At 40.4% G+C, this 27,091-nt stretch overlaps 1 protein-coding gene across 1 annotated transcript in view; it reads right to left on the bottom strand.

Moving 5' to 3' along the window:
• The window catches only part of eml1 (EMAP like 1), a 34,493-nt gene extending 9,529 nt beyond the window's left edge, over nucleotides 1–24,964 (bottom strand). Inside the window, 6 exon segments of the mRNA XM_026339255.1 lie at nucleotides 1,409–1,435; nucleotides 2,820–2,848; nucleotides 2,998–3,126; nucleotides 5,452–5,590; nucleotides 8,146–8,328; nucleotides 24,346–24,964. Coding sequence (XP_026195040.1) covers nucleotides 1,409–1,435; nucleotides 2,820–2,848; nucleotides 2,998–3,126; nucleotides 5,452–5,590; nucleotides 8,146–8,328; nucleotides 24,346–24,412 — 574 coding nt within the window. The 5' untranslated portion in view covers nucleotides 24,413–24,964.
• Nucleotides 24,965–27,091: the final 2,127 nt, after the last annotated feature.

Below are 27,091 nucleotides of genomic sequence, written 5' to 3'. Positions count from 1 at the left end.
GGAAAAAAGAATCTAATTTTGTATTAAAAGTAGGAAAACTGAGGCAATGCTGTCAACTTTGCCTAAGGTCAACAAACAATCTAACAGAGTAATGTTTTTAACAACAAAGAGCTGCTGAATAAGTACAGTGTAAATTCAGCTTTGAATGAGGAATTCCTTCCAAGAAAATGTAAAACTTGTTTTCAACCATGCGTTTTCTAAAGGAACGTACCACCCAGTGTAGCGGTGGCTGATTTCTACTAGTTAAAGTTTTCCATTAATTAACAAAATATTACAAAGTTCATCCCAGGAGACTCCCTAGGAAATTATCAGGAATTGTTGTCCCTTTTCCTGACACTTTTCATTAGTTTTTACCTTTTCAGGCCTCTCTACAGATTAAACAATGTGAGAGGTATTTAGAAAATACTCTTTTGTTAATCTGCTTACAACTCATAGGTCTGCAACCCGAGGGACCCAGAATGGTTTATGGTCCATAGTACAGGTCACTGTTTTCTTCTATTTTCTTCTATTTTAAGGCTGTACCAGACAAAATGTTAGGAACCACTAGTGAGATTGTCTTAAAAATGGTTCAAATAATTAATTATCCAGTAACAAAACAGGATAAACAACAATATATCTGGGAGGAAATGAGCAGGCTTTATCGGCTCTTTTTATTAAAGTCTTGGCAGCTTTATGAATACTTTGCTGAAGGGGACTACACACAAACAGACGACACTTCAGCCTGCGTGAGAAAACTACAAGCAGTCAGACAGACTTCAATAGGAACTACCCCCAAAAAGAGACTGAATGTGTTTGTAATGCAAATATTAATTTCGAGGGCAGGAAGATAATAGGAGCAGTGACACATGTAGTTTCTGAACTGCAGTGAGAAATCTGAGAGGATTTAAAGAGTTTGCTGAAAAACTCAAAGCCACGGTGAGGATGCGAGTGTGCGAAATCTTTGTGTTGTTTCTATGGTGACAGAGACAAAACATCTACGAGTGAAAGTGACGCCGTGAGCAAACGAAGCAGCAGCTTCAGCCGCAGTTAAACAAGTGTGAAGCTACAAAAGTGAGCTGCAAACACTGCAATCACACTCTGATGCAGCACTCTGTGGAGGTTAGGTCAGGTGTATGTGTGTGTTAGTTAATTCAGTCTCAGAACAATTAAAGGAGGATAACTTTCACACACACACTAAAACCACTCCTGTCCCCGTCTGGACAGCTCTCTGGTCAATGCATCACGATGCGTCACAAAAGAAATCACTACAATCTAGGATGGGACTTTTCAAAATAAAAGTTGTGATTTCATCATTGCCCCTGCATTAAAGCTGAGATTGGAGGAGAGACATGTGCGCATATAAAGACAAATCATCTGCAGTGTCCAGAGAGCTGTGGAGGCTGGGGGATGTTGTGAGGGGGCAGCCTACCTTTGCAGTGGGTCACACGTCGCATCCCTTGTAAAGGTCACAGAGAGAGACACAAGCACCAGGTGAGGGGTGATGTGGCTTCCTCACTTCCTGGTCTGTCCTATAATGAGTGCACTTCCTGTTTCCTGGTGTTAATGAACAGCAGCTTCTGTCCATAAAGCTCTTAACGAATTAGTGCTCATGTCCTGTGTGATGGTGACCCACTCTCTGCTCCTCTGTGGTGAACAGCTGATTACATTTTTTTCTGTCTCTTATTCTTTCTTTTCTGTTTTTTACCCCTTTAAAAACAAACTGTTTGTTTGTAATTTCACTTTTAAAATGGGCAATTTTCATTACCTATGATCCATTCTGTATTTGATCTCTTTGTGCTTTGCATCTAATTATTGTACTGGCAGGAGTTACTGCTGTAATTATCACTTGTATCAGCTGCTGACACTGACAATGATGACCCTCATTGCACCACTTCTCAGGGTATTACAATTAATTTAAATGTCCAATAATTGGTGTACATGGAAATAATTATCCCTGTAGCACACTTTAACCTAATAGTCAGCATCTGATGCCAGATAGCAGCTGCCCTAGAAATATTCATATTTATAATATGCAATTTATTACTGAGGATTTATTACTGAGGATAGTGGCCGCATTAGCAGTTCTACTTCAAAATGAAATGTAATGTATTAGTCTGGATTTTTTGTGCATCGTATGCGCTCTAACTGGACAAGAAAGAAGCTAATGTAGTTTGTCAGGTGTTGTGGATAAGCCAGTTTTACATGTTATTGCATAAACTCTTTGTAGCTCTTAGTTTTCTAGTTTTCTATCTCCACCTTACTGCTGAACAGATTTTTAGCAAGCCAATTAAAAAAATGGTTGCAAAGTAAATTCTGAGTGATGGCGCTTTAGCTTGGTTCAGTATGCAGAGTTGTTTTTTGTTTGTTTTGTTTTAGGACAGTGAATGCAACTTAGTACCCCATAAGTCAAAAAAGCCACAATAATGAGAGTAACACCTTTTTTTGTTGAATTTAATGAAAAACGTGAACTACAGAAGTGTGTATTAGAAGGAAAAGATGAATGGAAGTATGGATATGAAGATGTAGTAATGGGTGAGTTAGACTGGTCACTTAAGAAACAGATGATATTTAAGATGCAACGTGTAGAGAAAGCCTCAGTGGGTCTCTGTGTGCAGATAACAGACCAAGATTTTGATTTAAGATGATTGCTCACATAAGGTGAACAAATCTGAACAGAGTCTTTATTTCGACAGGATTTCTAAAAGATGCATTGAACTGTGACTGACCCAGAGAGCCACTGAGCATCTGTTGTTTTAACTCTCACTGGGTTGCATCATAGTGTGAAACTGTCTTTGATGTCAAACAGGCTTCAGAGCCAAAAGAGAGCAGCTGGTTCTTACCTGCGTTGAACACCGGATCCCTCTGCTTGCTGCAAAGTAAATAAGTAAACACACACTGTCACTCAGTGTCTCCCTCTGGATAAAGCATATAGTATTTGCTGCGTGTGGTGGATTTGAATGTGCTTTATAAAGGGAAGAGAGAATGATGCAAACACATTTGTCATCATGTTCGCGCTACCTGTCACTTTTTTTGCCGCTGGAATTGCTGCCAGTGGATCCGGCACGTGTTCGGTTGCCCTTGGAGTCGCCAGAATCTTTCCGTGTTAGAGTTCCCACATGTTCGTTCGAGTTGGTTCTCCTCACGGTGCTGTGGTGAGAAGGAAGGTGGACATAGGCAAAGAGAGACATCAGTGGAGGGGGGGAGAACCAGAAATAGGTCATAAAATTACCTGACATTGCTTTTTTTTTAAAAAAATGCCTTCTGGTAAAGTTTTTCATAAGAGAAAACTGCTTTTGAAAGCACATACAGGGAAGATGTATTTTTGATGATTCAGCTCAGATCTGTCTCAATATTACCTGATATTTTTAAACTCTTATACAACAAGCGTCACAGAAAACAAAAGCAATTGAAGGAAGTGTTGATGTTGTTGATGTCCTCATGTTTTTACTGTGGTGATTATATCAACAGCATCAGTACGGACCTGTGCAGATCTGCATATTGGTGGTGCAGTCTGCCTGCCTATTCACAACAAAGAAAAGGCTCCATCAGCAATTCAGTGTCCTGTAAGCCGAGTCACCTAATCCACCCTGTGGGAGAAAAGTCTATTCAAATTCTAAAACTGGCCTGTGGCCGTTATCCCTGCTGGTGAGTGTGTAAGAGCAAAACAGAATTAAAAAGGAGAAGGAGAAACTGTTGTTTGCTGTGGTATCCCACGAGGAACCCTAGTAATTGGGCCGCTGGGTGTTAGGAAAGGCTGTTTTCTGAATTCCAACGCTGATGGGACTGTGACCAATCAACAGCATAAACACTCCTCCAAAGGACAATGAGTTAAACGAACAGTTAATGTCACAGATGGCGTATGAAAGGAAAATGAAATATACATGTAGTTCGATGACCGAGTTAGTGGTTTACATGCTTTGTGTACCGTAATTGTGATGCAGAAATTATATCAAACACAACCAATGTACTGTAACTTGGTGATTCTCTCACCTCAGGGGCAGATAGAGAATTCTGGTGGAGCAAGACAGAGAAGACAAACTGGACAGACTGGAAGGACATTACAAAGTAGGTGGACAAGACATAAACAGGATGTAACATTATGAGACTGTCCTCCCCTCAAAATTACCCAATAGGTTGTCTGTGCATGCAGCTTTTAACAACCTAATGTTTCACTGTTAAGCATCCTCAAATATTTATGACGGGATCATAGGAGAAGGTAAATCAAGCTTTGTGTGCCTTTTTTCTAACTAAACAATGCATGCTTCCTATGGGTTGTGTCAGGGTAGAGACAAACCACTTATTCAGGTGTTTGTGGTGGAGGACTTTTCAACACTATAGTGGAAAGACCATGTTATCAGAGAGCGACAACAGGACATGCAAGATGGGAAATATGGAGACAGACAACACAACATTTACATAAAGAATTCAGTAAATCCAGTTGTAACATACAATCTCTTCCTGACTGAGTGAATGCATACCACTCAGAAATAGAAGAGATATCTATGAAGAGCACTGTTGCTTCCAAAAGAGTCAATAAAAAATGTCAATAAAGAGTTTTTTCTATTAGCATTTGTTGGCGGATGGAGAATAGAGAAGGCTTTGGAACAGCACTAAAGCATTTTGATGTTCACTGTGGAAAATTTAAACATAATACGACTGAGCAGATATTAACAGATCTGTTTGATGTTGGCTTAATATGTTCTGATAGGGCTGTGTATGCGATCTCATGACTTCAGTAGCCCTAGCTACAGCCCTGTTACCAAGCAAAAAAATTTCCTTAAGTAGATGCAGTAGAAATGCCATTTAGTACAAGTTTAATGTACAAGAAACGATGACGTAGCAACAGTTAAAGTTTAAAGTTTAAACGCATTCTGAGAAACATAGAAGCCCAAATTACATTTCCTGAACTGATGCTGCCTGACTCTGATTTTGTTTCCACCTCCAACCTTAATCCAGGTTGCATTTTCGCATCCACAAACAAATTCTTAACTGTCCTCACTCATTTCAGGTGAGAGTAAGCAACTCTCTGGAGACTGGAAATAAAACAAATTGTGGGAAAGCTAAGAAAACACAGCCCAGGGGCATTAACATCTGTTTAGATGGGAGCTGGTCCCCGGTGTCTGCCGAGCTTCATCTGATTACGGTAATGTCATCCGAAGATGGGAAAAAGGCTATTTAATGTTGCCCTGACAGACAAGATTGATAATCTGTGCTTCAACTACACATGTTCCTGCCTTCAGCTGATAAAAATGTGACAATTTATGGCTTGAATGACGTGACAAGGCAGACGTTGTATCTCAAGGAAAATACAATGTCTGGAGAGGTAAACATCCTGCCTCAATCTGCTAAATACACTCAATTTAGAGCTGTACCCCAAACCTACATGAGTGTCTCTTGCAACTAATAAATACAAGGTGATAAACAGCTGTAAAAATACAGTATATTTAAGGGGCTGAGGTTAAGTTTCCTCACCTCTTGTTGGCTAGTGCACTGGTGTCCTTTCTGGATCCAGATCCAGATGGAGAGGGAAGAGTGCCACTGCCTTTCTTTGGTAGTATGGTGCCATTGTTTACTGTGGGCCGTAACGGCAGCGTGGCAATCATTGGCCTAGCTGGAAGAAAAAGGACAACAGCAGGACATTTTCAGAAAAAACTGCACTTGTATAAGCACAAGTTACTGATGTGATCCCAGCGTTTTTGTCTTTTTTTAATCAGGATTAGGATCAAATATGTTTAGACTGCAAGTGTAGGTAGGTTTGTTATCCTTCTTATTATGAGAGGACATTTAGTTTTAAGCAACAACTCAAAAAGCTACAAACCTAATTCAAAATTTTTATTTTTCAAGTGACACAATAATCAGAAGTTATATATAATATATATATATATATATATATATATATATATATATATATATATATATATATATATATATATATATATATATATATATATATATATATAAGAAATACATTTATACATTAAAAAAAAATTTGTTTAATCTTGAACATATCAAAATTCCCATGATAAATGTGTATTTCCTGAGATATAATTGTGTCTAACCTGCATACAAGTGATTAATGATAATAATAATAAAAACAAAAAATAATGCATAAAAGTTTATCTTTGCAATGAACATATTTAGTCTACAGTTACTGTTGCTTCCTCAAACATATGCTCTTCATTTACCACTCCAATATCTCATAAGCACAAAGAGTAAGAGCATAGGCAATATGTTGTATATAGTTTGTATATACAAGGACGCTCAAATGCAACTGTAATGTTTGAGCAATTTTAACCAATCATTTCTAAATACACATAAAAGAACACAAAAAAAAAAAAAAAAAAAACCCAGACAAGCACCCACACACAGCACACGTGCCAGTCAGGCTAGACCAGAATAATAAATTCAAGCTGCAGCTTTATCTGCAGTGATAAATATTTAATAGACACTGTTTTATCCAGCAGAGACACGCATTCACTCGTACAAACACTGACATATTGCTGTGTTATCTTTCGTGCAGTAATCACGGCGCTGGGGTCAACTGAGTTTGTGATTTTGTTAGCATGTTTAAGAAGATATATGTGTGTGTGTCCATGTTCATATGCAGCCTGCGTGCTTTTGTTAAGCTGATCTGAGGCAGATCATTGTGCTTCAGTAGAGGGGAGCAGTCTTCTGGCTTCTGCAGCTCAGAGTCTGAGTCATCCTCCAGCTCTCAAATCAAACTACAAAGTACATCCATCCAGAGTCGCTGTCAAGAGACTGACGCTGGCAGCGGCTCACAATCATAATCTGTTTCTGTTTCATCACTCACACTTGGACATGAAAACCTGCATGAAGTGCAGATGATTTCAAATGGAGGCTGCATCAGCCTCCAGGGTGAAGATACTTGTGGAGAGACAGATTGCATCAAACACACCTCTGCTGAAAATCATGAAAGACATGCAGTAATATGACGCCATCTTTTTACTTTTGTTGGGTCTGCTCAATTTCTCACAGTGACTTTACTGTCAGAACAGGTGGAAACATGCGATATTCAGCTGTAAATGTGCCCTTTACTTATCATGAATTCTGGAACTTGTGATATTTTCCACTTATTTGCGTTTTTGCTAGCATTTAAATGAAAAGGTCAATCCTGCCCTTGTATAGAATCAATCTAAAGCTACAGCCAGCAGCCAGCTGAGCACCCAAAGTCTGCAAGGGAAAGTAGCTGGCCTGGTGGTCTTAGTTTCCTTAGCACAGTCTTTTTTCCAACCTACGCTAATTAATTGCCAGACGGGGCTTCATATTTCATGTACAGCTCTTGATGTTAAACATTACTTTACTGAAGTTCTGCAATTTGTGCTGGATTGTGTTTTCAGGGGTTCCTGTTCTTTTGTCATTAAGTTTAGGCAGCTTTCAGCAGGCAGGAAGAAAAGAAACAGTATTATTATTGTATGGGGGAATTTGTTCTTTAACGGAAAGGTGGCAGACACTAACACCTCACATGTTGTGACAGCTCAAAACACCAACAATAAGAGGCTGGTTCAGTACTGATGGTGCAGACATACATGTGTATAACATATGTACTATACATACATACATACATATGTTTGATATATATATATATATATATATATATATATATATATATATATATATATATATATATATATAATGTATGTATAGAAAATCTGATCACAGTTTATGAACTCAAGCAGTGCAGAATTGAACTGAACTGTGTTTTTTCCTAGTGAACTATAACAACTGGGGAAAACTATGATAAACAGCACAATACTAGCAGCAGGCAGTGACTGAAATGTGCTTCCTTGTACACACAACAGCAGGCCTGGTTAGTGCAGACAGACAGTCAGCCTACCTGGCTTCCCAACATTGCTGTCTGCTGAGGGAGACTTTTTCATCAAAGCAGGGTCTATACATAAAGCACAATACATTTAACAACACAACAAAGTCCAAGAGAAGAAAGGACAGGAGATTGACAACTAGTCAGCCAGGAAAAAAAACAAAACAGGATTTGTTGGACACATGTGGAGAGAAAGGAGGCCTCTAAATGTTGTGTTTAACCCAGACAGTGTGTGTTGTAACTATAGATGGAAAAGAACTGTGAAAACATGTTGACCCTCTTCTTGATACCCCAGAAGAGGTGACTCATTAGACTCTGTATGCTACCTTTGGTGGGTCCCCTGCGTGACCCCATGGCCTGCTGCTCCTCAGACAGGTTGAGCCTGCGGACAACATCAGCCAGAGCGGACTTCAGCAGCTGAATCTCATCCTCTTGCATCTGGACCCTCTGCTCTAGAGAGGCGATGCGGTCGGTCACCTCCATACTGCTGGCTGCTGACGCGCTGTCATCTAAGAAACAGAAAACACAGCGAGCTCATGTTAGGGCTGTACAAAAAGTCACTAGCTTGACTTGTTAGGGATGTAGTGGGACTTTATGTAGGAGTCAGTCAGAGCTGTTGCATTATGTCGAACTAGTTTTTTAATTACAGCTGGAGAAATAATCCTATTTTCCAATTGTTGATGTATTCCCTCAATATACTTCAGTTCAACTTTTCTTTTCAAGTCTGACTCCTGCATTGAGTTAATATTAGCAGTTATCATAACAAAAGTTACTAATGTTTTGTGATATTTTTCACATTTAGGTTTATATATTTACCATTAACATCATTGATAGATTTATAAATGTATTTTTAGATTTCAGAGCATGTATTTGTTAAAAGTGTTAAAAATAAAAATACGGAGAAAATGACAACAAAAAACATTTTTAATTTATGTCAATGAAGACTAGAAGAATAGAAAGAGGAAAGGCTGAGAGGGAAAAACACAAGCTTTATACACTGACACTCTTTGCCTTTGAAAGCCTTTGTCTTGCACGATTCAAAAAGCCGACTGCTTTTCTGTTCATTCATGAACCTGCTTTCAGTGTCTGCCTGCCTGTTCCTTGAGTTTAAACTAGCTTAACACATTATTATCACCTCTCCACCTGACACCCAGATAGAGGCCAAGCGCCAGCCACTGGGGTCCAATTCATTAATGATAACACACATGCTCTCGCAAACACTTGCGCAGGGTCTCCTCCATTACGACTTTGATGTCACAGTGGCTTGATGAAATATTAATGTAAATCACTGCTGTGTTTTCCCTGCAGACTTGTAATAACAGTCTGATGCATTATGCATTAGAGAGCAGGCATCTGGTGATTAGGCAAATCTGCACCGTGTGTTCCTCCCGTGAATCTGCGGTAAACCCCAACTGCCTGGCAACTTTATGGACATCTGAGAGAGGAAGCACTAAAATGTGCCTGAATTTAGACATTCAGTGAAATAAAACTGACCAGATCCTCTTTCTAAATATTTTCTTGTAGATACAGTAAATACAGTTCTTAAATCTATGGGATTGTCATTACCAGAAAAATGATCTGCACTTCATTTATGCACTGCTACACACACACTAACTACTACTAAACACATCATTGGCCCCTGTGCAGTTTTCCAAATTATTAACAAATATTTTTTCCAGTAGAACTGCAAAGTTATTTTGAAATATCACAACATCATGGGAGAACTATTTTACAGATGTATGAGGCTGCTCTTACTTGACTAATGATTCATATCTTTAATGTATTAAATTATCCCATAAGGTCCAATTCAGTCATTTTAATTTAATTGGCTGAACGTAATGGAAAAGCTATTTCCCAGATTAGTTTACGAGTGGACAAATTCCATTAGTGAGCAAAATCCTCTGCCTGTCGGCTGGTTGAGTATTGTTTTAGTCATGGAGACCCTCCATGAGAGAGAATGGGAAATTGGTGCATTAAGCAGATGGGACATGCTTGTAACAGAAAATGAAAATCTAAAGAGGTCCAGAAAGATTGATTTAACCAATTACCTATCCAGTTCATACAGAAACACACCAGATGCAGGCATGTAAACACACACATACACAGACAAGAGGATACTCCAGTGAGCCACATGCGAATAGGTAAAGTACAGGCACATTATAAAGGATCTTCACTAACAAAATAATGCTGCACAAACTAAATGTAGAAAACTGTACCTAACAACAACACAAGCTAAGTGTAATGTTTAGCATCTTACTTTGCTATGTAACATTTACTAATTAGGAATGCACAACTGAAGCTGATGATAATATGGTCATTTGATTAGAATTACAGAACTGGAGGAGGTAATTTTAACACAGATGGACAGACGAGAAAGTTGAGAGAGTAAATGAAGCTGTGGCAGTGAAATCATCTGCAGAGTAAAAGTAAATTTCAAGGTTCACAAGATATGACAGGCTGCAATTTTACTACAGCAACACCTTTATTGCACTTCATAGAGATGTTGTTGACATGCACCCCTTAATAGTCTCACCTCATCTGGAGAAATGGAGTCAGATGAAAACTGCCGGTGTACAATCTAATACATTACTCTCCCAGCAGCACTTTACAAGTACAATAAGAATTATGTCTGGCTCAGTTCATTCACTCATGCATTCAGTTCTAGACAGATTTCTTCTCAGAGGAAATGCTTTCTTGTTTTATAATACACAATGCCAATCTTACTTGTGCATCCATACAGAGACTAACAAAACATGTGCCACAGATTAAATTGGATCTAAATAACTTTCTGCTCACCTGAGATGTTTTATTTGACGCAGCCCTTGTGCATGTACACGTCAGACTGTGTCAGATAAAGCTTCCATTATTTGTTCAGCATCTGTTGTGGGTCTGCTCCCAACACTGACACAATGACAGGATGATGCCATCAGTTGTTGGAGTACAATGACTGACTGTCACGACTGCGATTCCCCGGCTCTGCACTAACATCCTCCCTCTGTCACCCAGCTCCCCCGTTAAAATCTCTGGAGCAAAGAAGTTGACGCCCAGTAACAGGATGAAACTCAGACAAGGTCAGAGAAGTTTAGGTTTGGTGTTTGCATACAGAGAAATGTGTGTTGATGGTCTGACGCTGGTGTGACCACACTACAGTCAGTGTGGATTGGGTTAAATTTGCTCTAGATGTGACAGCACTCTCTGGGGCTCAGGTCACATGCTTTCTGTACAGAAAGGCAGTATCAGTGAGATGTCAATCTTCATTTAACAACAAATCCATCACAACACTCTCTCCCCGCAAAAGCGCATGATTACGCCGCACAAATTTCTTCTTGCTCCAGTGAGCTACTCGCACCTGTCAGCCGGCTGCTTAAATTATTTCATTTCAGTCAGTCTTCTTGTCTTTCTGTTTTTCTGTTCCTGTTTCATTATCTGGTCAATATGTGGCTGGGTCACAAATCTGAGATGGATCTCTGACTCCATCTATCTGCTCACCCTAATGCACCGTGACATCCTGCTCCCTATTACTTTCCTCTTCAAGCCAGTGTCAGTCTGGCAGAACCACCTGCCTGCTTAAGTGCTTGTCCATCACTTCAGCCACCAGGACTCAATGAGGGGCAAAGAGAAATCTGGCACTTACGTCCGTTCCTTTTTTCAGCTCTAACATAACCACACCTGCCTCTACGTCTTGAGTCTTTTACTGACCTCACGGTCATCAATAATGAACACTGAGAAGTGCACACATGCCCCAGCTCATTTGCCCCCTCGCGTACTCTGATCAGTCACATGGATCAATGCACTGAAGGAGTAAAAAGACTAAAACAATCCTGGGTAAATGTGACTGTTTAACACACAGAGCGCAGACTAATAAATGGGGCAATGCAGGCACAGCAACCTCATGTATAAAATATCTTCTGCAGCAGCCCTGCGCTGATCTTACTGTTGCTGTTTTTTTTTTTTTGTTTTTTTTTTTGCTTACTCACTGGGACATTCAAAGAGTAAAAGATGTTGATGCCCCCAGAAGAAATGCAATGAAGCCAGATGCCTCACTATGGGTGAGCACTCCTTCACACTTGGACAATAATCCACTTACAACAACAGTCACTGATGTCTGTTGTCTTTTCACTCAGCAGCGCTGAGTATCCAAACAATAAAGCCAAAATGACTTGATGGAAAGTTCAGTAGCTCTGCTAAGCTGCGCCACAATGGGAGGTTTTGAAAAGTCATCACCAGTGTTTTCAGAAAACCAACAGATAAAAGAATCAAGAGGCTGCAGGAAACGGCCTGTCATAACATTATGACAACAAATCCTGTTTTCCAGAGTCAAAAAGCTACGCACTGACAACACACTGCTTGCAGATTTATCTATTTGTTGCCACAGATAGGAGAGTCCTGCCTCACAGCACCTTGCCAAATGGTTTTATATATCATAACAAGAATGCACACAGCCAGGTGGTGCAGTGCAATAGTGCCAGTTCAGCTGCTGAGGATTGTGCCTTCAGGAAAACCAAGAGCAATGAGTCACACTCATTAAACAACCTGACTTCAGTCTGTTGCTGGCATCACTAATGGAAGTCTGGACCTAATCATAATCAAGTGGCATGCAGGATTTAATTTTATGCAAAGAAGTGATTTAGAAAGAGAGAAAGAAAGACAGTGAATGAAAATCTGGCAGCAGATATCCCTAGAAAATTAAAAGAAACAGAAAGAGGATAAAAAGAGAGAAAGAAATCTCTTGTGCCCAACGCAACAAGCACTGGACAACCTAACAGGGCGGTATTAGCCAATCATCTGTCCAGATTGGGGAGACCAGTGCTTGGTTTACAAGCTGCATCTGATGGCTCTTTCTTGATTGAGGCTCTAGAGGTATTAATAGACAGAGGTGGGGATCAGAAAAGGGGAAGCCCTCACGTGTGACCTAAGAGGAGATTAAAGCACTTAAGAGGAGAAAAGAGTGCAAGAAACATGGTGGGAAGAGCTTCCATGTCAAGACAACAGTACTTAAGAATCACAAGAAGACTGACAGGGACATAAAAGACAGAAACAAGGAGAAAGCTGTGAATGTGTTTTTGGTGGGTGGGGGTGTGGGGGCGTCGTACAGATTGTGCTCTTCAGTCGAAGAGCAGCGTGGGGAGAGGCGAAACAACCCCCAAGAGAGATCCGCCTGTCCTTGTACGAACATGTTAAAGCCTTCCTTCCTCCTGTCAGTGACATCCTTCCTAGGGTCAAACATAGGTCAAATGGGAAGAAGCTTCCCCAGCTTGACACTATCACCATCACACAGCCTGTACAACACTGTACAAACACACTGCACAAGAGCAGGGATGCAGGATCCAAGCATTTTATAACCCCATCATTTAGCCTCTAATTGAAGTGTACACAAATTATTAGGAGCAGCCTGACCTCTGTGGGAGAGTACAAAGGGTCTTTGTAGTCTGAACACCCCAAAATGATGTTCCAGCTTTGTCCTGTTGGATTAATAAATATGACAAATTGATGATAAATGATGATTGATGATAAAGTGTATCATTCCCTTGACAATGAATTATATTTCTACTAAATGTTGTTCTCTCCTTACCCTTCATCTGCATCATAACAAAGAACAATTTATATCAGTGTCAAGTTAACCTATGTTAACTAAATAATAACTAAATAATTTTCAGACTTATTATTTAATTTGTCATATTCGGAAATTCTACCTTTGCGTTGCTTTTTTTTAGTCATCAATAGAGAGACTAAGGTCCAAATAAAATATTAATAATGCTCGGGTAGGCCATGCAATTTTCAAAACTACAATGTAGGATTTAACCCTGTCTCTACACCAGTAAGTTCTGTTAGGTCCCTAAAACCTTCATGAGACAGTCTGTGGAGACGTGAAGAGGGGAAGATGAAAAAGGACAAAAAGAAATCTTCAGTTGGGGAAAGAAAAAAGAAAGTGTGAAGACATGGCTCATTGAGGCAGAATAGCAGACACATATATACACACCAACACCCCTACACACACGCTTCTCTGTCAAAGAGTAAGTGTTCACGGTGTGGCAGAGGGATTATGCTGGATATGTGAAGCAGATCTTTTCTAGCTCAGTGCTAGCGATCCCTAAACTCAAGGGGTTGAGTTAGCTGCAGTCTGGATTAGTATTCTCTCTCTTTCTGTCTCCTTCACCTCTCTCTCTCTGGGTCCGACTCCCTGAGGGATAAATTCTTGAAAATAAGGCTGGAAATAAATCAACTGTGGGAGGAAGAAAGTGAGACAGTAGGATTACACTCAAAGAGCGCATGGCAGTGAAATCTTTTTATTGTCTTTCTCTAATTTGATTGCACTGTTACTCCTGCTTTCAAATGCGCTGCTCAACCCAATGAGGGATTACCTCTTAGTGGCAGACTGTTTGAAATGATGCAGACTTCAGTGTGTGGGGTGTTTGGATCAGCAGTATGCTAAGCTAAAGTCAGAAAGTATCCTTGTAGAGTAGAGAAGAAATTCATAGTGACTTTCCCAACAACTGCAAGTTCAAGACAGGTTTAGGTCAAATATATAAGAAGATAATTTAAATTTTTATATAAACTGGGTTAAACTAAATTTACCCATGAAAAGGGATTCTTTGAATCCACTGCTGCAGGGTAAATTTAACCCAAAACATAGTTCCCAAATAATGAATCAGCTATGATCCACTAATTTTTATTAAATCAACCTCATGTTAATGTTTTTTATTGTCTGCAACAACCATTCAGTCTTTTGTTTTTCTGTAATTACATGTATATACAGTGCAGTAGTATTTTAGTGTGGCATTCCTGTGCTGGATTTAAATGTAGTGTTGCTGTTTTTAATTTGATGCCATTAATAACAACCTCACTATTGACTGTTCACTCTGCCACAGTGTAGGAAACCTGAGTGACTTGGTTTGGCTGCACTGGAAACAACTCATCAGAGCCTCAGGGAAACCCAATTGAACAGGACTGAAATCTGATGGATTATAATTTTAAAGATACAGTTCTGCTTTAACCTAATGTTGTTTGATGTAACAGGTCTGAACATGGACGTATTAACATAGAATCGGGACTAAGCCTGTTTTCTTGTAACAGCTGCACAGTTTAAACTGCGTCGGTCTGTGCAAACAGAACAGTGTCGAAGCATTTAATAACCTTTTTATAGCCTCATTCATGAGCTTTTATTCAGTCAGCTGCACAGCGACAGATAGATATTTTATATTTTACAGCCAACGAATGCCGTGAAAAGATCAAACCCAGCAATGAATAGATAAAAAAAAAGTATTCCCTGTGTAGTCAAAGGCAGATATTGCTTTTACTGTTAGAGCTGCAGACCTAACAGGTTGTTATTTAACCTTTTTAAGGCTGAGAGCCAGAGACAGAGAAGTTACAAGAACAAAATACACTAACACATTGTTGTTTTTGGTCTTTTCGTGGGATTTGTTGGACACAGTCAGCCTCATCCTTCAAGATGATGTGCAACACACTGTGTATGTCTAAACCTGGACTACTACTTTCCTTCTTTTCCTTGCTTCTGAAAAAATATATATCAAAGCCATAACAGGGGGGCAGGCAGACAATGGGCTCTTTGCTGACACATCACAAAATAGTAATGGTTGCAAGATATGGAAAGACAACCACATTCATCACAACATCAGTGATTTAGAAGGCCCTGTTATGTTGCAAAAATAACCCTAAACCTTATATGACATCTTTGCCTAAATCTAACTGGTTGAATTGACAAAAATGCATTAAACAGCTGAAGAAACACACCCTTTTCTTTGCTGAGACTTTTAGGGAAGAACTGGACCACAGAAGCAGTAACTCATGCTTGGCAGTGACTCCAGGCTCTGACACAAGCTTCTTTCTCAGTCTCAACCTTTCTCCATATAAAACAGGGCTTTGTTCTCCAGTAACAAACAACCAGGAAGGAACAGGAGGCGTGACACTTGTTCCATCGATGTGCGTGCGCATTTATGTTCTTCAATCTAGTAACACTGTTGTTATGGGAAACCAGATTTCCATGGTGTGAGAATGGTCTCTCACACACATACAGAGACACAGTGACAGTAACTGAGCCAGACACTGTCACCACTCTGAACACGGGCCAATCATATATCTGCCATCTGGAGGGGAGAGAACATACAGTGGCACTGGCAGCAGACCCTATCATTACACAACAAAAGTGTAGAGCAACATTCAAAACTTATTTTACTGTGCAATAAGAGTTTCACATTTGTGGCATGTTTGCATTTTCGAATTTCTACTCTCCAGTGAACTCACACTGCTGGTGTACTGTAATAATTTACTATTCTATTCTGACATATTCACTTCTGCATGCAGTCTATTTTCATAAAAACATCAAGTCTGTCACATTTATTTGTTGTGGTCTTAGTGCAGTAGGAAAGATATTGATCCATGTAGACTGTACATGCAGGGTTGGATTACTGAAAGGGCCTACCGTGTCAGAGGTTAAGAAAAGCCAGCTCCAATTGTTTTATTCTGGGGTTCTATTGTTTTGGATGATTCTGAATTCAGCAAACTGCATATTTTTTCTTCTCATGTCTTTTCAATAACAGCTCTTTTCAACCTCTATATTGAAATGTTTTTATTGTAGCTCCTGTATCATTGTTCAAACTTCGTCATATGTATCTGTAAGGACTTAAAGTGTTTGTTGAGACAAATAGTCTGGCCCCTATTAATTTGTGTCATTATAGAGCGTATTTATGGGGCTGATGGAGGTACTCTCACGACAGGGATGTGACATGAAGAACTTTTTTGAACTCTTTCTTGATAAATAGGAGAACGCAACTTGTCCTTGCAGTCATGCTTTTCTTCATGTCTGGCTTCTTTAAATAGTTTTGGGAATTTTGAGAAGAGTTGTGTCAATGAACTATGGCAAGAATTTAAATGCTTTTCATAGCTCACTGGTTGAATGAATCTGACTTAACTATTTCTTGTAATTTAATATGGGTCATGGACTCTGGTCTGTGGGTGCTCTTCTGTCAGTAGCTTGTTCTTCTCTGTGTAATCTGTGTTTGGCTGAGTAGTCGACTTCCATTGTGAGAAGGTCTTGCTATTAGATTCTGGGACATTCACTGAATATGTTTAGGATTTCAAACTGAATTGTAGCTGCAGAAACTGAATCACAAGATGGTAGATGCCATGTTGTTCCAACTAAAAAAAATAACAATAACTCACAAACTAAATAATCGTGTCCATCATCTTTCCCCTCATCTCTGCACCTGTGCTCTTGTTGAATCTATTTTTAATAGAATTTCTAATGGGATTCACCACTTTTCCCTCTCCATCTGTTATACACAGGCTAAACACACACACACACACACACATTCATACAGATATGGGACATCGTTCCTCCATTAACAGCAGATGTAAATAGACCAATTAGAGAGCTGAGCAGCCTATGGAAGCTGTGTCATCTGCACTATTCACAACACAACTGGCCAGATCAAAACCTGGCCAGGGTTTAGAGATGAGCCAAAGTGATGGGCCTTTACTCTGATCTCAGAGACAACACACGAACGGAGATAATTACCATAAAATCGAACTAACTCTAACCTTGTGGTAGTAATTGAATTAGTCTTTAATCAATCTTTAATGGTTTAATGACAAACCAGGAAGATTTATGCACAAACATTCATATGCTTTAATATGCATGTGCACACACAAGTGTAGCAATAGAAATGATCTATGATTGAAATCATTTGTGTGTTAATTTAAAACCCATTTTAATACGTCAAAGTGCTTTGCAGCATCTTTATAGATATTTTGTATGTCTTTTCATTCTGATCCACTACATTCATTTTAACATTTAACATTAACATTACTTTTTCAAGGATTAGATTCTTATAAATATTATTATATATTAATAAAATGCTGATGCATCATTTATGGACTAACCTCCTGTCATTATATCAGATGGTCAAAATCAACCCCACCTTTACTGGGTGCTGTTTTTCTTCCACAGTTTGTAGGTAACAACACATTCTAGACTTAATTTGAGAATTTGCCAAACAAACCTGGACTAGATTTATAATGTGCATTTATGCCATCAAGTGCACTGAATTAAAAATACACTGATTTTCATGGAGTATTTCGAGTAAATTTTAGAACATGTACTTTTACTGGAGTAAAAAACAAAATACCTGGCAAGACCATGGAGGATCTTTCTGGGCAAGTAGAAGTGCACTTTTACTTGAGTACTGAATTTGTGTGTTTTATACACCTCTGGTAATCCACTGTTGTGTCTCTGTGATTGGACAGAAAAGCTTTAGTGATATTTCAAGAAAGAAGCACATTACTAAAAATAATGGGCTCTCTCTGGGATTCTGTTGACTTGTGTGATTTATTACTAGTTGCCCTCCCCCACAGGTAAAATCCAACGCTCTGCTGAACACATTTACTGTTACTGTGCAGCGTGGAAGCATCCTACCCATCCAAGCAATTCTGTTTTGGGTTCTTTCACGGTCATTTTATGCATTTTTGACATCTTGGTCAAGGTCTCACACACACTGTGTATTTTCTCTCCTGATCTTGTGACAAACACCACTACTGAGCATACATACACGCACAAAGTCAGTATATTTAGCCCAGGAACTCAAACACTCCTGCTTTACATGCCTGATTGTTTTAGTGGGTCATGGGATGAGGCTGCATGAATCTGTGTCAGTGGAGAAAAAGACAAGAGAGGAGGAGAGAGAGAGAGAAATGAGAGGAGAGGGGAAATACTCGGATCATATACAAGAGAGTGAGGCTGTTTCCATGAGCACACTGACTAAATTACAAGGCAAGAAGAACATGACGATACTCGTGAACGGAGAATACTCCTGAATAAGAAAAGTGTAATTTTACAAAGCAGGAACCAAATATTATTGTGGAATAGTTATTCCTGAATTACTTAAAGCATTCAGGTTGATAGAGAACTGAGCTCAAACACAGTGTATTAATGTGCAACTGGATAGTGTAGGGGTAAGAGCGTCCATGTGGGAGACTGGAGTTTGAATCTCGACTGTGGTCTCCCTCAAGTAGGGTTCCTTAGGCAAGACTGCCTTATGCTTACCCTGCCTTGTATGTAGTATCTCACTTGTAAGTTGCTTTGGATAAAAGTGTCTGCCAAATGTGAATGAATTATTTAAGAATTCACATGTGTGCAATAAAGGAAGAAAGAACAGAAACGGTTAGGATGCACATGCCAGGAAAACAGAAACTAGTCTAACATGACATTAAACAGAGATCCAAATAGTTTTTTGTCTATTGATTAGCAAACTAACTTATTTAAGCTCTAGTCATGACTCAACCGTATTTCATTTGAACAGAAATAACAGCCACAACAACATTACTTGATTCATCATATTAGTTGATCAGCAGAGAATCAATGGGCAACTATTTTGATGTTGAGTAATTGTTTAATTAAACTTCCCTAGTTGCAGCTTTTTAAATGCAAATATTTGCTGTTTCTCTGAAAACTGAAGGAAACTGAACATGTTTGGTTTCTGGACCACACTGCTGACATCAGTTTGCTCTCTGAGATATTATAAAGTTTAATAAATAAGTAAAATTTCTCTATATTGTGACATTTCCTACCAAAATATTTAGCAGATTAATAATAAATAAATGATTGTTAGTTGCAAACCAAACCATTATATAAACTTATATTACAGAACAGATGTCAACACGCCCTACTTACAGATATTTACAGCAGAAGATTCAAAAGGAGCACAGACTACCGTTGTCAAGACTGGCAGTATTTGGTCACCAGACTGTTTTCATTATGTAACTGTCATCATTTCTCACAAGGGCAGCCACAGATCGGAGCTTGACTCTTCTGCAACACACCATAGAGCAGGAGAAGCAGCTTGTGTAGCCTGCTGCACACACATAATGTAGCTGTAACATATAATAAGCAGACACTGTCAGTCTGTGTTAGTGTTAGCAGCTAATGACGCACTGTTTTGCAGAACGAAAGAGAAAGTGCGAGGCTAACCCTTATCAGGAGAAAGGGGAGAGAAAGAGAGAGAGAGATAGGAACAAGTAGGAGGGGCGTTGGCATGACTCGTGACTACAGAAGCCCAAACTGCCCTGCTCAATATCTAGAGATTAAAAAAAACTAAACAAACAAACAGAAAAGCACTCTGAGCTCAACGCTCCACTTGGGCCATCACTCGACTGATATTCGGATGAAGGTTAGGGGGGAAGACCTTGAGAAAACAGCAAAGTAAAACAAGGTGAAGGACAGAAAAAGTCAGTGTATGAGAAATTGAAGAAATCCAGCGGCACTGAGTTGTAGACTAGAGGGAGATAAAAAGAAACGGAGAATGATGTGTGCTTGCTCTGACACAGCCATAGGAAATCAATGTCAACCTTTAAATGAATCAGCAGTAGTGGATGGCTTATCCCATTCCGGTCGATATTTATTAGACTGCTGCGCTGATACATGTTGCAGTTACAGATGAATAATGGCAGAGAGAGACACATCATATCCTTATACCCTCCTCCCCGTGTGTTTCAAGATTGACATTTTAGTGTCGTTTTTACTTGAGTGAAGGAAACATCAGAGTGCAGGTTAGCTCGCCAGGTTTTTAGTAGACACTGATGGATATGGTGAAAGGGTCAGGAGAATGGAGAAGAATAAGGAAAGTGAGAAACAGAGGGCAAAGAGCTATTCTTTGTTATAGGATGTGCAATTTAGGAATTTTTAAGATGTCTGTGTGGGTTTAACCTTAACAGCAAAGGAAAAACTCAAAAAATACTTCAGCTTCTAAACTTTGTGGGTCCTTTATTCATAAACGAATGAAAAATAAAGGCTCTATCATTAAAGTTTGAACTGTTCTAAATCAAGACAAATAAAAGTCATTAGACACTCTTCATCGTCCTCCTCCATCCTGCCATCGCTACCGTGGTAATTTGAACAGAGCTTTAATCCTAATCCCTTTGCACGTGCCATTAGCAGTCAGAGTTTGGATGGAGAAACCTACAGATGCACCGCCAAGAAGAGGAGAAGACTGAATGGAGCCATGTCACCTCCACTGTGCATCAAAATATCTTTAACAATCAATCTAGCTTGTATCTTACTTAATTTCTCTCTGCACCCTGTGTGCTTCTCTCTATCTCTACTTTGTGCTTGGAGGTTTTCCTAATTAATTAAAAATGATCCTCCAACTTTCCACTTTCCTCCCTCTACCCTGCCCCTTCCGTGGTATTGCTGGCATGTACTGGTGCCATCGGTGCCACTGCTGGTAAGACGATGGCTGTGCCAGGCTGTGCAGCATGAGTGTGGAGCACAGCGATAAAGTGGTGTTTAATCCAGATCTGAGCAGACATTATTAACTCAAAAAGGTAAACGAATGAACTGTTCCAGTGAATGCAGATGGATACATTAGGAGGGAGAGGCTGGGTGCTGTGAAATGAGTATGTGATCATCATTATTATGTAGCTGTAACTGAGTCAAATGTACTTACTCATTCATCACAGCACATTTTTAGCAGTGGCCCAAGCTTGAGATAATGGTGACAAAGACATCTCTGCTGTGTTTTGGTTCGCTGTTAACCAAGATGCTAGTGTAAAAATGACTAATGAGCATGAAATTGTTAAATTATACTCTATTAGGTGACAGCAAATGCTCACTTTCATCCCCCTAAAATAGGCAAAATATGTTCATTCTGATGTCAGGACATGAGTAAATGTCATAAAAACAACAGCAATTCCATTACCAGCTACACAACACGATGTAATTCAATCAAAACTACTCTTCTCTCCAGACCCAGCTGATTCCAAATGTGATTAAACACAAAACAAAATTCACTTCCTTCCTCAGCTGTAATCAGTATCTGTGTCTGTGTGCCTAATTGGGCTAGTTGGGGGCTAGCCTGAGCTAACGGGACGTCCTGAGGACAAAGCATGCAGCCTGTGTGTGCTTCTGCGGTTTAGCTGACCTAGTCTCTGAACATTAGTCTGGTCGGATGCTCCACAACACACAAGCCCAGAGAGAGTGAGGGAGAAAAGGGAATGAATGACATCATTGACTTTTGCTTTGAGTGGATCTGGGTTCAGCTGGACGGCAGCAGCAGAACAGTATGATGTCACTCTGGCCTACAGGTCCAACACACAGACAAACACGCAAACGTGTGATCACACTTCTACTCCTACAAGTTCACATCAGTTGTGAGTCTGCTGGAACGACGATAAAGGCGCTGCCCCTGTGTCGTGAAGTTAAGTTTGTGTGTGTATGTGTGTGTAAAGTGAGAGAAGGAGAAAGCCGGGGGTTGGAGGTCGGAAAATCCCTGGCAACAGCCCCTAGGCAGCATGTCTTATTTCATCGACTTTCTCACAGAGAGGAAACAGGACATTGTGAAGGTTTACAAAAAACATTGCAGTGTCAGACAACTCGCAGGCCTTCGCTCTGGCTGCTGGACATGACAAGGCAAGAAATACAAAGAGGAATATTAAAAATGATTTTATGCTAATTGGACAAAGTGTAGCTCGAAAAACATCTTTAAGTGAGGAAGTCAAGACTGAACAGCAGTCTCTACCCATATTTCACTGCTCTGACAATGAGCTCTTGTCGCCTGTCACCAAACCACTGAGCCTTGAGGGTGAGTCAAATAAGACAAATCAGATAAGATACAGTGCACTGCAGCACTGTAATGCTGTGCCACTACATTTTTTGATTTCTTAAAGGTCAGGTGTTCTGTCAGAGGAAGTTATAGAGCTTCTATTGCTGTACACTTCCTGCTGCACCTGTTCTTCAGGTCAATCCAACTAACAGGTGTCATCACTGGCCCTGGCAGGAATTTGCTCATCACATCGGTGTACAACAAGTGGGAAAAACCGGTGAACACACACTTCCCTACTCCTTCAAGTAGACAGGTTTATCAGCACTTTTGTAACATATGTGAAGTGGGCAAACCATGAAATAGAATAAATCTAATGCCTCCAATTTGTTTGTCTGTTTCCTTACAGCTTTGCACAATCTCATGATCTGCATTTGTTTTCTTCGTGAAAGCTGTAAGTTTAATGAGAGAACTCCATAAGGAATAAAAGCTTTTAACTGGATTTTTCTCATCAGTGATTCATGAAAGTAGTAAACCCAGTATGCATGGCAGGAGGACCTTCGTGTAATTCCACATCCATGATTTGCTCTGTTAGACAACAACAGTTCCTAATCCTGTCGACTGCTAGAGCTTACAGACCCCAGTAAATATTATAGATTTTTTCATTATCCACCAACTGAAATTGCATTACTCCACGCTTCATACAGTAAATACAGCTTATAGTACGCTCACTAACCAACACAAAGTTCATGCAACTGCTTAGTACACACTGATATATATATATACACATTTAATTTGATCAAATATACGTTTAATTTAGTCAAATACTGATATATATGCATTTAATTTTGTCTTTGGTGAACTGCTTCAGTGAAGCATGAGTCATCATAAAAACATGGTATAAACTCCCTCTGCTAGTATGCTCTGTCAGACACCGGTTATTGTGTGGGGTTTAATCCCCTTTGTGTGCATGTGGAGCTCACTAGCTGTAGTTTGTCAGAATGCCAACACTGATGGTATCACCCACTTGGGTTACATGCTACCCCAGCACTTCAGTCCTAAACAAACCATTATTTGAAGGACAAAATACTCAGGACATCATGAACTGAGATACAGGCGTGTGCTACTGCAGAATATTGCCAATGTAAGACCTTTTTGAACATGGTTAGTGGTATTTAATATCTAAACTGATAAATCTTTCATACATTTAAACCTTTCAAGAAGAAACTGGAGTTTTGTGGAAATAAATCCTAAACTGATGTCATACTGATGTGTCATGCTGCCTTTCCTCTTCCCTGAGTCACCATCTCCCTCCCATAATATTAGCAGCCTGGAGTATGGTTTCTCCCTCTGCCAGGAAATAAATCACATTAGGACAGCAGGCAAAACATGAGCAATAAGGTCCAGTTCTGTCATTCCTGTTTTGACTTATTTAGCAAACTGATCACAACCAGGGGAGACTAACTAGGGAGAATTATATTAATAACATATCTCCCTCACATTAAGCTAAACTAAAGTAATCAGGGCAGTGCTGTGAGCAAAGGACTGTTCCTCATGCTCCCTCCTTCTTTGTTTATTAGCTCTCATGGTGGCTGCTGGGTCACATTGACTGTTGACATTATTTTGACCTTAATTCCAGAAACCTCCTTTTAAATCTGCACTGTGCTTTAAATTAAAAACATTTAAAATAAAATCCTTTGTAGTTTCATTCTGTATTAAATCTCTTCTCTATGTTAATCAGTCTTTAAAGTGCAGTGAGGTAAAATGTGATGCACATCAGCATAAAGACTGAACTAAGAAGAGTAGAGGCAAAAATAGTTCATGTCTGCAACACAGACATGTACACACACACACACACACACAACTCTTCCTGGTGTCAAGTTTAGCTAGTCAGCAGGTGACATGTCAAGTTCACAGCAAGAACATGTAGCAGCACCTAAGAGAGGGCTAAGGCAGGAAAGGTGAAGTTAGTTTTACCGTTGCAGAACTGTAGCAGTGATGAGGTGTCATACAAGCTGCTGTAGCTGGAAAACCCGTCCTCCATTCTCAACCCCTGCTCTGCTCCTCTGCGCTCCCTCTGTTATCCTTCGCTCTCCCCTCTCTCTCTCTCTTTCTCTGCTGACTCCCCTTAGTTAGGTTATCGTTCACTCGGTGTCCAAGGCGCTCCCTCCATTCACTCTGCATGGGTCAGGATCCCTGGGTGAGTTACCATGGCAACCCATTCACTCTGATTATGTCATGTGAACTCCAACCCCTCTTCTTTTCCTCTTTTTCCCCCCTCCCTCTGACAAGAAAAAAGTCCTGAACTACAGCAGAAAACACTCCCTGTTCAAGAATGACTGCAGACGAGAGACACTGGAACTGAAGTTAAGAGGCTGCTGGTGGTTTTGTTTTCCCCTGTGCTCGTCCTCTCCTCCCGTCTCCTCCACCTCCTCTTCTTCTTCTCCCCTCTCTCTGTTCTCCTCGTGCCCTCCTTCTGGCTTCAGCAGAGGCAGCTGTGTGTTGTTAGCTCTCTCTGATCCCCAGCAGAAAAACAGCTTTAAGAGGGCTTGAGCTGAGAGTGCAGGCAGTTACTCTGTGTGTGTGTGTGTGTCTGTGTGCTTGAGAGAGAGAGAGAGAGAGGTGTGTATGAATGTTTGGATAATGCTCGGGACAGCCCAGCCTTCCCCTGTCACACGTTGTGGACGAGTCAGAGAGCAGGGGGCTGGGCTTGTGAGACAGATCCTCCTCCTCCTCTCGCCAGTGAGAGAGGAAAGAGGTTGAGGTAGAGTGGAGAGGAGGGAAAATAGAGGATAGATGAAGAGGTAAGAATAGAAGAGGAAAGGAAAGGCTGAGTAAAAGAGGATAAAGAAGGACAGAAGGTAGGAAAGGAGAGGACAGGACAGACAAGGGGAAAAGAGGAGACGGAGACAGGATAGTTAAGAAGACAACATATAGGGTAGAGTATAAAGAGGAGAAGCAAAAGAATAACGGAGAAGGGAAGAAAAGGAAGAAAGGAGATGAAAGCAAAAGAGAAGACATGAGATAGACAGGTTGAGGAAAGGAGGTGAGAGGAGGAGAGGAATAGGCAAGGTGTGAGGAAAGGTGAGTAGAGGAGGAGAACACGAGAAAGCAGAGGAGGAGACAAAATGTAAACCAATAAAGGAACTCTGAGTTTTTATAAAGCAGTTCACACTTCATGTGAACACACACACACACACACACACACACACACACATATAGATGTAGCCTATACTAATACTGTATGCTTGAAGTCACATGGGGACACGCCAGAAACTAACATCACAGCCTCTCTGCAGCCGCCACCAAACATTCAAACATTGCCAGGGGATCTCTGTCTTATCGGCCCCGCTGCAGACTGCACAGAGACAGAGGGATTCTTAAAACAAGGACAAGAGGGGGAGAGACTGAAAGGGAGGCTAGGGGATTGAGGAAAGAGAGAAATAAATGAGATAGAGGGGGAGGGTAACAGAGGACATAAAGAGGAGAGAGTGCTTGAGGAGGGATCAGGGTAAAGAGAGCGAGCGAAAATTACGAACAAAATTAAAAAGTGAGCAGGGTGGGAGTTTTGTAAGTGAAAAAGGGGGTTACCCTATAGAAAAAAGAGGGAAATTGGGTGCTTCTTAATTCTGAGGGTTTTGTATGTGAGGGAGGGGGGCTTTACATTATTTATAATTCAAGCTTCCAGGGAAAAGACTGAGTCTTTGGCCTATATTCATGTCGGAAACACTCCCCTCTTTCTTGTAAGATCACAAGACGGAGCTGACAACATTACACAAAGGCAGGGGCGCTCTAAAGACACCAGCGGAGAACGTAAAAGGACATATTTCTGTCATTGTGTTTTTTAGTAGCCCAGCAAAGTTAATAATGTGTTTGTGTGAAGCTCTTTCTTTCATATTTTGCAGAATCTTCATTGACATTTAAGGAGAGGATAAAAGGGATGCAGTGAACCAACTTTTAACGCCAGATGAGTAAAGTCTTGATTGGTTTATGGTTCAAGGCCTTCGTATTGACCTCTTTGTGGAGCTGCAGCCCTCTCCCTCCCACCTCTCCCTTGGGAAACTCCACTTTGCTTCACTTATTACACAATAACATCAAGCCACCAATAGATCAAGCGTAGCATCAGACAGGATTAGGTGACAAAACAAGGTGCTCTTTGTGGTGCAGTGTAAGGCCAATGTTGCAACAGAGGCTTTGTGTAATCACAAGAATTTAACATCTGCAAAACACCTTTATAGCATTTCTCCACCTCAATCTTTGTCTCCATCTACATTTAGCTCGGAACTAGAGTGTGTAAAAAAGCTTCCCGGTATTTGCATTTACAGTAAATGTAATCGCTTTTCAGATGTTTTAACCACCAACAGGCCACAGGATCCAGTGTTTTGATTCAGATACAGGGAGGAATTTCACGCAGCTTCTAGTTCAGAGTACAAGCAGCACACGCTGTAAACATCCTTTGTGTGCTGCTCTGAAGGCTGCTGATGTTTTGTCTTAGGGATTCAGATTACTGTAAATCTCATTCGGGGGGCAGATTTGGGATCTAGATTAGGGGCAGGTCTGGTTCGTGTGTTGTGAGAAGGGGTAGCTAAAACTGGGGTATATTCCCCCCCCAAAATCCGCCTCCCCATGGGTCTTTAAACCCCACCTACTACCCAGCGGGTGGCAGGTGGTGGAGCTACTGCGGCTCTACCCCTCCTCTTTCTACACCTCCCCACTGTTCCCA

Source organism: Anabas testudineus, chromosome 22 (genome assembly GCF_900324465.2).
Source record: "Anabas testudineus chromosome 22, fAnaTes1.2, whole genome shotgun sequence".
NCBI lineage: Eukaryota > Metazoa > Chordata > Actinopteri > Anabantiformes > Anabantidae > Anabas > Anabas testudineus.
The sequence above is the reverse complement of the archived record's forward strand: the minus strand, read 5'-3'. Positions and strand labels throughout refer to the sequence as shown.